This window comes from Coregonus clupeaformis, chromosome 3 (assembly GCF_020615455.1).
Source record: "Coregonus clupeaformis isolate EN_2021a chromosome 3, ASM2061545v1, whole genome shotgun sequence".
NCBI classification, from domain to species: Eukaryota; Metazoa; Chordata; class Actinopteri; order Salmoniformes; family Salmonidae; genus Coregonus; species Coregonus clupeaformis.
Genome location: NC_059194.1, coordinates 4490516 through 4503207, shown reverse-complemented (window position 1 = coordinate 4503207; position 12692 = coordinate 4490516). Strand labels below are relative to the sequence as shown.

General features: G+C 44.4%; 1 protein-coding gene across 1 annotated transcript in view; it reads left to right on the top strand.

The window, feature by feature from the left end:
• The first annotated feature begins 6556 nt into the window (after nucleotides 1-6556).
• LOC123481699 (actin-binding LIM protein 3-like) overlaps nucleotides 6557-12692 on the top strand; it is a 61318-nt gene continuing 55182 nt past the window's right edge. Inside the window, exon 1 of the mRNA XM_045206441.1 lies at nucleotides 6557-7000. Within this exon, the coding sequence (XP_045062376.1) occupies nucleotides 6988-7000 (13 nt within the window). The 5' untranslated portion in view covers nucleotides 6557-6987. The remainder of the gene's footprint in view (nucleotides 7001-12692) is intronic.

Genomic DNA, 12692 nt, shown 5'->3' with positions numbered 1-12692 from the left:
TGAAGATCACTGACGTCATGAGTTCCCAGTTGTCTTGAAAGCACCATAAATCCAGCGAATGCCAGACTTTGATGACAAAGTTTGATGCCAAAATTCCTGTTCAAATGAGCATATCACAACAAGGTGAGTCAAAAAATGTATTTTATGCTGCTGCATAAATTATGTAATATGCCAGGGAGATATGTATACTGCAGCTAAGAAAGTAATACTATGTGTATGTTGTGTAGTAAGCTGTTAGTAGCCCATGTGCCTCACCCTAATAATGTTGTCCCTTTTTCCCTCATAACCTACATTTCTGACTTTGTGGTGAACATGTAGCCTATAGTCTGTTTTAGAGAAATGTCTTCATCAAATATTGCAAGAGCTTTCATTGTCTGCTTAATGCCCCCTTTACTTATCCTACGGTTCTGACTTGGTGTACAGGGAGAATACTGTAAGAACTGCCCATGTTCTGAATTCTGTCGCTGTACATTTCAAAAGTAATGAACAAATAGTTATATTGACTACGTCCGTCCTAGCTCGCTCATTAATGTCTTAATCGAAATTACGGATTGCCTCTTATCTGCTCGTCGTCCCCTTATGCCATAGTTTGTACATCTCAATTTTCAGTAGAAACCATATTTGTTTAAGCAAGTCAGCCATATCAGCTATGTTTTTTTTTAAGGCAGTAAATGAGGCTGAATGAACTGTTTCACTGCCAGTCAAGGCTCCGCTGATAGCCAGGTGTAGTAGTGGTAAGGTGTTGGGACTGCTGTTGGGACTCTGCTGTTGGGACAGCTTTATGTAGGCCCTAACAGTTTGTCGGCACCGTTTGTCACCGTTAGAGTGCAATTAATGTATTGTTTAGTGTTGTGTTGTGTAGTGGCTTAGTTTTCCCTACCAAGATTTACATGCTAAAATCGCCAATGCATATGAGTAAGTCTTTATAAAAATGATTGCCTCCACGTTTCTATGGTGAGATTTTGGCTATAGGCTATTTTGAAGCAAGGCAAGACATGCCTCATAAAATGAAGTAAAACGTCCAGGTTTCAAACAGTTAAGGAACCGGAAAAATATAGTGATGCTAAAGATAGGCCTAACCATCTTCTGGTAGATGGAAAGGCTTTCCCAAAAACCTTCAGTATTAATTATTACATGTGAAATGGCCTACAGTCCCTGTCGGAATGATATCATGATGATTGCTGGAATCAATCTTGTGGCCATTTCACCACTATAGATGCCTGCACACTTGAATTGAAGGGTAACTACTCAACAAAATGGAAATTTCTTAGATTTTTCTCAGACCTCAAAAGTGGTCTCCTGATGTGATTTAAACATTGTTATGGACTTAGAACATACAATTGGATTGTTTTTCTGTTAAAAAAACGTGTGACTTTGAGAACGAAAACCAGATTTTTGGGGGGGGAAATCTGAAACCTGTGAATTTCTGACTCAGTTCATCTGTTTCAATAGTAGGCCTACTATTAACCTACTGCACAGTACAGCTTGGGTTGGCCTGACAGTGAAAGACCAATATGGGATTCATCATTTTAGGTCATTCAGAGTGTATGTCACTGTTTCTCATAGAATATTTCACACAGGGCTCCTGTCCTTCGCCGGGCGGGCCATTCAGAACATTTTGGCCAAAATTAGAGTATACCCACTTCTCCAGCCACCACTACACCACTGGTCATGGCACTTCTAAGTGAATTTACTGCTGAATGCTAATACCCTTATATAAAATCCAGACCTTGAGTGCAAACAATGTAACAGGACTTTGGGATTTTAACTGGGAAATGTACCAAATCTAAGCTGAAGCATTTATAATAAATATAATATGCCATTTAGCAGACGCTTTTATCCAAAGCGACTTACAGTCATGCGTGCATAAAAAAATTTTTTTGTGTATGGGTGGTCCCGGGGATCGAACCCACTACCTTGGCGTTACAAGCACCGTGCTCTACCAGCTGAGCTACAGAGGACCACATAGAACCATCATAATTATATTGAAAATATCCACCTCTCGTGGATTAAGGTAAAACATGTTATGGCCCCTCTAAACTGTGTCTGTGCCCCACCTTGGACTCCCCATTCAAAATGTTCTGGACACCAGAGCCATGGGCACACAGTAGATACATTTTACATTTTAGTCATTTAGCAGACGCTCTTATCCAGAGCGACATACAGTTAGTGCATACATTTTCATACTCCCCCTGTGGGAAACTGACCCACAACCCTGGTTGCAAGCGCCATGCTCTACCAACTGAGTTACAGGGGACAGTCAGAGTTGGTTCAAGATCAAATTCTCCTCAGAGTCAGATCGTCCATGAAACATCCAAGGTAACTAGCTAGCTTGTAAAGTGTAGCCACTAGCCAACCTAACATGATATTAAGATATAAACTGCCCTCAATTTACAGAGAGTTACTCCAGTACTTTCAAAGGAAGCCAGATGACCAGGGAGCTGTGCAGGGACAAGAGTGTCATGTGAGGTTAGTTAGATTTCTTAAACACTATGGGTCGGGAACTGGGTGGGAAATGAACACCCGCCAAATGTGGGAAGATTTTGTCATAGGCGGGTACATTTCACCAGCAGGGGGCAGCTGAAATGTTTTGTCTCACCTAATGACTCAACTGTTAAAGGGTAACTCTCAACCCCAATTTCAGCCCAACCTCTTAAAAAAAAATATGCATTCAGGTGAGAAGTTGTGGGTGAGGGAATTGCTCATGAATATTAATTTTGTGAGCAATTCCTCTGATCCCAACACTTTCTAACTAAAGCATACACTATATATACAAAAGTATGTGGACACCCCTTCAAATTAGTGTATTCGGCTATTTCAGCCACACCCGTTGCTGACAGGTGTATAAATTCTAGCACGCAGCCATGCAATCTCCATAGACAAACATTGGCAGTAGAATGGCCTTACTGAAGAGCTCAGTGACTTTCCGTCATAGGATGCCACCTTTCCAACAAGTCAGTTCGTTAAATTTCTGCCCTGCTAGAGCTGGCCTGGTCAACTGTAAGTGATGTTATTGTGAAGTGAAAACATCTAGGAGCAACAACGGCTCAGCCGCGAAGTGGTAGGCCACACAAGCACACAGAATGGGACTGCCGAGTGCTGAAGCACGTAGCGCATAAAAATGGTCTGTCCTCGGTTGCGACACTCACTACCGAGTTCCAAACTGCCTCTGAAAAGCAACGTCAGTACAAGAACTGTTCGTCTGGAGCTTCCTGAAATGGGTTTCCATGGCCGTGCAGCCGTACACAAGCCTAACTCCATTCACTTTGACTACGACCTCAGACCCGCTGAATTTAAGGATATTACTAAGCGGAGGAAAATAAACTAACCAGGTAGCTGCAGTGGTGTAAAGCTTGCTGCCATTGGACTCTGGAGCAGTGGAAACGCGTTCTCTGGAGTGATTCATCACGCTTCACCATCTGGCAGTCCGACGGACGAATCTGGGTTTGGCTGATGCCAGGAGAACACTACCTTCCCCAATGCATAGTGCCAACTGTAAAGTTTGGTGGAGGAGGAATAATGGTCTAGGGCTGTTTTTCATGTTTCGGGATAGGCCCCTTAGTTCCAGTGAAGGGAAATCATAACGTTACAGCATACAATGACATTCTAGACGATTCTGTGCTTCCGACTTTGTGGCAACAGTTTGGGGATGGCCCTTTCCTGTTTCAGCGAGGTCCATACATAAATGGTTTGTCAAGATCGGAGTGGAAGAACTTGACTGGCTCTGACCTCAACTCCATTGAATACCTTTGGGATGAACTGGAACGCAGACTGCGAGCCAGGCCTAATCGCCTAACATCAGAGCCCGACCTCACTAATGCTCTTGTGGCTGAATGGAAGCAAGTTCCCATAGCAATGTTGCTCAGTTGATGTTCCAACATCTAGTAGAAAGCCTTCCCAGAAGAGTGGAGGCTGTTATTGCAGCAAATGGGGGACCAACTCCATATTAATACCCATGATTTTGGAATTAAATGTTAAACAAGCAGGTGTCCACATACTTTTGGTCATGTAGGGTACTTACCAGAAGTCCACTAATAAAATGATGTGCATTGCAAGCAAATATGGCTCTGGACAGTTAGCCTACAGTGGTAAGGCGCTGAGTTCCTGACATCTATTGCCACTTGCGGTGTAAATTCGAATCCCCCATGGGGCGCAAAAACATGTCTGACATGTGGGCTCACATTTATTGTGATGTTGTGTTGGGAAGAAAAGTTCAATCATCCCCTTGAAAATGTAGATTAGGGGCTCAATGCAATCCAACCTGCATTGCAGTATTTACGCAGTTGCTATTTTTCCAATGGTCAGATTAACTCACAGATTGTTGTTGACCCCTCACACAGGCATGCTTTCACTTTTTAGAATTAGAAGTGTTTGGGCACGGGATGAATATGATAAATAATAGATTTGAAAAAAGATATATCTGCCCTACATGGGATTAGAAACCACAACCATTAAACTATGATCCAACTGTTTCAGCAGACTGGACCATCAATCAGTCAAAGCAGTTGATATGACCACCGCTGTCATCTATTTCTTGTTACGATGGCCATAGCTACGAATATAAATGTATAATCCTCATAGCCTGCATGTTTTTTGTTTTGTTTTGTAAAAGCATATAGATGTGTATGAAACGGTAAGCAAAAATGTTGAATTTGGTCATATGCGGAAATGTGCCTTTTGAATTTTGTCTACAGTCAGCTTCATTAGGCTTACCTCTTGAACACACCCATTGAGTCTTCACATAGGAATGAATGGTGTCACGTGATTGATGGCTTTGTCCATTCATATATGCAGTCATTGCTTGCTAGCTTACCTAACTAAACCATCAGTCCTCTTAGCTTACTATTATGAAAATCAAATTCAACAATGCCAATAATGTTTCAATTCGACTTTTGCTTTCAAAAGCAGCTCAAACATAGAACATGTAAGAATGAACGTCATAACCGTTGGTTATTGCTGTACATTACAGCAAAGATAATGCACACTCTAGAATGCATTTCAAGCCAATCAGAATTGAGTATTCAACTATGCCATGGTATAAGATTGTATTCTAATGTATTATAACTGTCTGCCGGTAAGTAAAGTGTTATCCATTGCCATCACAGCAACAGTGTGTTGTTATGTTATGTTGTGCTGCAGTGAGGGAATATTGTGCCCAGTCTGCCCGAGTCACACTCAGGTCAGCACACTATACCCCTGGTCTGCTACATTCTTCTCCTAAAGCCTACAATCCCAACCTTTTGTCCAGGCACACAGTCTAACAACCCCCTGTCACACACACACAAACACACAAACACACCACACCACACCACACACACACACAGCATTTGGATGAATTGTTAGGGTCCTGATAAGGTAGGAAAACACATACATACACACACACACACACACACACACACACACACACACACAACAGTGTTTACCCTAATCGTAATGTTCTGAGGTCTTCAGTGGGCTTCACTATATGCCTAACTGTCCTTACTGGCAAATTAGCCCACAGGGCTTGGATGGACATGGAAGAGTTTGGGTAAAGAGTTTGGGCTGATTCTCCCTTTACAGTTATAACGAGGTACAGTGGGCTCCCATATAAAATCCTGCTCAGGGCCCCCACATAGCTTCAGTTGTTTTGATCTGTCAGCATCAGTAGACTAGTCTCATCTCTTCACACGTGGCTACAAGCAGCAGGTTCAAATGAGCACTAATGTCCAACAGGTAGCGACAATGTCATGAGGAGCGCAGCGCTGGCAGCTCCAATCAATCTCTGTACAAGCATGAATAACTAGTGTTTGATATCAATGATACCATACCTGTATGTAGGAACCCATTCCGCTATGTGTATTATAAACATCAAATTGATGGGAATCTCATGACGCTCACTTTATCTTATCATCATAAGGTGAAAGTTAAACTGTTTTTTAATAGACCTATTTGATTAAAACTAGGGAATTAACTTTTGTAATGATAGTTGTTTGGTTTAGTTTTACGAGCCCTATGTTTTGTCAGTGTTGGGGAGTAGTGAACTACATGTAGTTCAACTAGTAATTAAACTACAGTTAGCTGTAGCTTGGTGGTAGTTTAACTAAATTCAAAGTTAACATCTGACCCCATATTGATCTGTTGATCTTGCAATTTGTAGTCTATGACATTTCAGATATAGAGATATGATATTCTTCACGAAGTAGCTTTAGTTAAGTAAACTATATTTGTCTTAAGTGTAGCTTTAGTTGTAGCTGAACTTCTTCCAGTGTGAAGTAATTGGTAGGATGGTAAACTATGATTTCAGAGTAGCTTCCCCAACACTGTTGTTTGTTATCTAGGTAAATAAAGCTAATAATCCAATTAACAATTTAGTGTGCACCAGAATATACTTCCAGAAGAGGGCGGTGTCCTCCTTGTTAATCATCCGCGGAGTTTAAATCCCAAACCGCAGGTGCGCCTGTTCTCCCCTCTCCTCTGACCTCAGAAAGAAAAAAAAAGCTGATTGTTCGCTCCATGGTTCGCTCGCGTGCCACACCGAACCCGCGCGCTCTGCTCCAGTGACGTTGCTCCATGGGAGCTTGCGGTTGGAGCGCGAGTTCTTTTCACATACCAACCGGGAGAGAGAGGAGAGCGAGCGCACGGCAGTGCCAGCCATGGTCAGCGCTTTGAGAGGACACTGTGAAATCAACCGGGAGGGACAACATCCTAAACATGGAATGCGACTGAGCAACATTGTATCTTTCCTAGCTGTCTGACGTTCTTTTTCTGCTCAACCATTGAAGAGGAGGAGGTTTGTCGTTTACGAATTTGATTCCAGAGCACTTGGAACACCCCTATCTTTATTTCTCTCTCTATTTCACCCTCTTTCTTCGGGTCTCCCCATCTTCACATTGAAGAGTGGAAAGGATATTGGAAAGGATATTTCGGTTTATTGGAATTATAGCTGCTCTGAAGATCATCTCTGGTGTTTTCTGGGAACATTGTCTTGGATGAGAACCTGTGAGCATCATGAGTACCAGTGGTGAGTCCATTCCTGTGCGCCTCTCTTCTCATCTCTAGGTTACTTTGAAGCTCTCTTCTCTTCTCCAGGTTACTTTGAAGCGTCGCTCTCTGAGGAGGATAAACAGATATAAGATTAGAGAATAGACAGGTTTAGTAGCATTCAAGGGAAAATAAACTACAAATGTGCGTTAAATTCAACATTTTATTAACATACTGTACAGTGGGGGAAAAAAGTATTTAGTCAGCCACCAATTGTGCAAGTTCTCCCACTTAAAAAGATGAGAGAGGCCTGTAATTTTCATCATAGGTACACGTCAACTATGACAGACATATTGAGAAAAAAAATTCCAGAAAATCACATTGTAGGAATTTTTATGAATTTATTTGCAACTTATGGTGGAAAATAAGTATTTGGTCAATAACAAAAGTTTCTCAATACTTTGTTATATACCCTTTGTTGGCAATGACACAGTTCAAACGTTTTCTGTAAGTCTTCACAGGGTTTTCACACACTGTTGCTGGTATTTTGGCCCATTCCTCCATGCAGATCTCCTCTAGAGCAGTGATGTTTTGGGGCTGTCGCTGGGCAACACGGACTTTCAACTCCCTCCAAAGATTTTCTATGGGGTTGAGATCTGGAGACTGGCTAGGCCACTCCAGGACCTTGAAATGCTTCTTACGAAGCCACTCCTTCGTTGCCCGGGCGGTGTGTTTGGGATCATTGTCATGCTGAAAGACCCAGCCACATTTAATCTTCAATGCCCTTGCTGATGGAAGGAGGTTTTCACTCAAAATCTCACGATACATGGCCCCATTCATTCTTTCCTTTACGGATCAGTCGTCCTGGTCCCTTTGCAGAAAAACACCCCCCAAAGCATGATGTTTCCACCCCCCATGCTTCACAGTAGGTATGGTGTTCTTTGGATGCAACTCAGCATTCTTTGTCCTCCAAACACGACGAGTTGAGTTTTTACCAAAAAGTTTCATCTGACCATATGACATTCTCCCAATCCTCTTCTGGATCATCCAAATGCACTCTAGCAAACTTCAGATGGGCCTGGACATGTACTGGCTTAAGCAGGGGGACACGTCTGGCACTGCAGGATTTGGGTCCCTGGTGGCGTAGTGTGTTACTGATGGTAGGCTTTGTTCCTTTGGTCCCAGCTCTCTGCAGGTCATTCACTAAGTCCCCCCGTGTGGTTCTGGGATTCTTGCTCACCGTTCTTGTGATCATTTTGACCCCACGGGGTGAGATCTTGCGTGGAGCCCCAGATCGAGGGAGATTATCAGTGGTCTTGTATGTCTTCCATTTCCTAATAATTGCTCCCACAGTTGATTTCTTCAAACCAAGCTGCTTACCTATTGCAGATTCAGTCTTCCCAGCCTGGTGCAGGTCTACAATTTTGTTTCTGGTGTCCTTTGACAGCTCTTTGGTCTTGGCCATAGTGGAGTTTGGAGTGTGACTGTTTGAGGTTGTGGACAGGTGTCTTTTATACTGATAACAAGTTCAAACAGGTGCCATTAATACAGGTAACGAGTGGAGGACAGAGGAGCCTCTTAAAGAAGAAGTTACAGGTCTGTGAGAGCCAGAAATCTTTCTTGTTTGTAGGTGACCAAATACTTATTTTCCACCATAATTTGCAAATCAATTAATTAAAAATCCTACAATGTGATTTTCTGGAATTTTTTTTCTCAATTTGTCTGTCATAGTTGACGTGTACCTATGATGAAAATTACAGGCCTCTCTCATCTTTTTAAGTGGGAGAACTTGCACAATTGGTGGCTGACTAAATACTTTTTTTCCCCACTGTATGTTCTAATTTACTCTGTATTGATTTGAAGGTATTCTCACAGAGCAGCAATATAGACAAAAACCTTTCTCTGTTGCTTTCCTCTCTTTTCTCTCTCACTTCTTTTAGGATTCATGAATGCTTTATTAGCTCATCCTTGGTAGTATTTATTGAATAAGTTGCTTCAATTAGGGGACTGAGTGTGAGGATGGAGTACTGTGTGGTATGTTGTTGGGGTTATGTAAAGTGTTATCTGGTCAAGGTAAGGGACATGTGGACTCAGTCATCTTAGACTTCCTTCAGCAGCTGTTGCTCTCTGACATTTTACATTTTAGTCATTTAGCATCACATTCATCCACAAACCTGTTGTCTCCCTAGCAGAATAGCAAAGCTAATTGCAACCAGCCCCTGTCAGTCCCAGTCCAGTTCTACACCAAGCCTGGACAGCTCAGCCCCTGTCAGTCCCAGTCCAGCTCTATACCAAGCCTGGACAGCTCAGTCCCTGTCAGCCCCAGTCCAGTTCTACACCAAGCCTGGACAGCTCAGCCCCTGTCAGTCCCAGTCCAGTTCTACACCAAGCCTGGACAGCTCAGTCCCTGTCAGTCCCAGTCCAGCTCTACACCAAGCCTGGACAGCTCAGTCCCTGTCAGCCCCAGTCCAGTTCTACACCAAGCCTGGACAGCTCAGCCCCTGTCAGCCCCAGTCCAGCTCTATACCAAGCCTGGACAGCTCAGTCCCTGTCAGTCCCAGTCCAGCTCTATACCAAGCCTGGACAGCTCAGTCCCTGTCAGCCCCAGTCCAGCTCTACACCAAGCCTGGACAGCTCAGTCCCTGTCAGCCCCAGTCCAGCTCTATACCAAGCCTGGACAGCTCAGTCCCTGTCAGCCCCAGTCCAGCTCTATACCAAGCCTGGACAGCTCAGCCCCAGCCCTTGGAACCCCAGATAATCTTGCCAGGGCATAGGCCATCCCCCTGAAGGATGTATACACACTGATCTCATATCAGCTGACTGTAGCCTGCGATGCCAGGGGCAATTGCCTGTTTTCGCAACACCACCGATCCCAAGTCAGCTGAGTCTCCACCAGCCACACTAACACACACAAACACAGACACACACACAGGCCTCCCCATGATCACTGCTTTGATAAGAGGAGCCTGTGTGCTAGTGTTGGGCTGGAACAAAACTCCAGAGTTCCCCCAGGCCAGAACCCACACTGCTGCACTGTCTTCAGTCTATCCTGGTACTCTGTAATGTCAGATGACTCCTGTTCCCCCTCCTCTCCTCCCTCTTTCCTCCTCTTCTCCTTCCACTGCCATCACTGCACTTCTTTACTTTTCTCCCCCTATCTCCCCTCCCCCTATCTCCCCTCCCCCTCTCCTCCCCCTATCTCCCCTCCGCCTCTCCTCCCCCTATCTCCCTACCCCCTCTCCTCTCCTCCCCTTGTCTCCCCCTATCTCCCTTCCCCCTCTCCTCCCCCTGTCTCCCCCCATCACCCCTCCCCCCTCTATCCTCTCCCCCTCTCCTCCCCCTATCTCCCCTCCCTCTCCTCCCCTTGTCTCCCCCTATCTCCCCTCCCCCTCTCTCCTCTCCCCCTCGCCTCCCCCTATCTCCCCTCTCCTCCCCAATGTCCAGGTCTGTATGATTGTATTATTATTAGGCATACATCATTCTTTCTCCTGTTATTGGATGTCATTGCATTATTCACTATTCATTATTCATTCTTAAGTCTCCTGTGTGGATCCTTGCCTTATTGAGTGTGTGTGTGTGTGTGTACAATTTCTCTGGTGGCTGTATAAATGTTTGGAATTATTTTGTTATTCTGTAGAATTATTGCGTCAGCTGAAGGGAGACAGAGGGGTTAGGTCACTATGTGGAGAACTGTCACAAGAGCAACCAGCATGTGCTGTCTGTAGACACACACACACACACACACACACACCCTGTCAGCAGCGCGTGTGCAGAGTCAGCAGTGTCACAGCAGGCAGATGGTTGTGTGACGTGTCAGTGCTCTGGCTCCAGGCATACACACACACAGCAGGGACAGTATCTCCTCACCTCTCATCTCATCTCCTCTCCTCTCCTCTCCTCTCCCTCTCCTCTCCTCTCCTCTCCTCTCCTCTCCTCTCCCTCTCCTCTCCTCTCCTCTCCTCTCCTCTCCTCTCCTCTCCTCTCCTCTCCTCTCCTCTCCTCTCCTCTCCTCTCCTCTCCTCTCCTCTCCCCCTAGGCCTGTTAGTGTTAGTGTTCTGTTCTATTCTGTGTGTTATCCGCTACATTGGGTGTGATAGCCCAGGAGCTACACTGTAATTACATTGAGGTTAGACTGTCTCTTCTCATCTGCTGCTCGCTCTGTATCTCATGGTCAGTGGGTTAGTGCCATGTGTCTTTTGGTGTGTGTCTTTCTGGGTGTGTGTGTGTGTGTGTGGCATTTGTGTGTGTGCCATCTATTCTATCTGGCTGAGGAGATAAGTTAGAGAGCAGCAGGTTATTCTCTGGTGGAGTTTCTCACTCTGTCGCACACGACTACACAAAATCTCTCTCTCTCTCTCTCTCTCTCTCTCTCTCTCTCTCTCTCTCTCTCTCTCTCTCTCTCGCTCTCTCTCGCTCTCGCTCGCTCTCTCTCGCTCTCTCTCTCTCTTTCAATCTCACTCTCTCTCTCTCGCTCTCTCTCTCTTTCTCTCTCTCTCTCTCGCTCTTTCTCTCTCTCTCTCTCAATCTCTCTCTCTCGCTCTCTCTCTCGCTCTCTCGCTTTCTCTCGCGCTCTCTATCTTTCTCTCGCTCTCTCTTTCTCTCGCTCTCTCTCTCTCTCGCTCTCTCTCTCTCGCTGTCTCTCTCTCTTTCTCTCTCTCTCTTTCAATCTCACTCTCTCTCTCTCGCTCTCTCTCTCTTTCTCAATTCAATTCAATTCAATTCAATTTGCTTTATTGGCATGACGTAACAATGTACATATTGCCAAAGCTTGTTTACAATGTAAAAAAGAGAATCAAAATTGTCAACGGGACAACAGTAACAACAATAACCAAGGGTCAAAATAACCATACATTCAACAATAACAATAAATATACAGTAAAGGACATGTGCAGGTTGATTGGTCTGTCAGACACTGTCCCTCAACTTATGGCAGGCAGCAATGTAGTGCGCTGCCAACCCACAGCTCTCTGCGTCCTCCCCCAACAGGACGGGTAGCCTATCCTCATCAGAGAGGTCTTTGAAACCTTGAATAAGAGTTTCAAATTTGGGGAAATGACACTCTCTAATTGTTTTATATTTTTGACATTTTGTCAGGAAATGCAGCTCCGTCTCAGGTTCTGCTATTGTGCAGTGGTTGCACAGCCTTTCCTCTACAGGGAGCCAGGTTTTCCTGTGTCTACCCTTCTCAATGGCAAGGCTGTGCTCACTGAGCCTGTACTTTGTCAAGGTTTTTCTAAAGTTTTGATCAGTAACCATGGTCAAATATTTAGCCACGGTGTACTGTCGATTTAGGGCCAGATAGTACTGCATTTTGCTCTGTGCTTGTGCTTGTGTTTCCCAATAAGCAATATAGTTTTGTTTTGACTGTGTTGTAATTTGGTTTATCCTGATTGATTGGATGTTCTGGTCCTGTAGGCTTCAGTGTGTTAGTAGAACAGGTTTGTGAACTCAGCCCCAGGACCAGCTGGATGAGGGACTCTTTTCTTTGTTCAGCTCTTGGTATTGCAGGGCTTGTAATGATATGAGAGGGGGTCACTGTATTTTAGATGTTTCCAAAACTTAATTGCTCTTTTTTTTTTTTTTTTTATTAGTGGATATTTGCCTAATTCTGCCCTGCATGCATTGTTTGTAGCTTTCCTCTGGACATGTAGGAGAATCTTACAGAACTCTGCGTGCAGGGTTTCAATGGGATGTTTGTCCCATTTGATGAAATCTTGTTTTGCAAGTGGGCC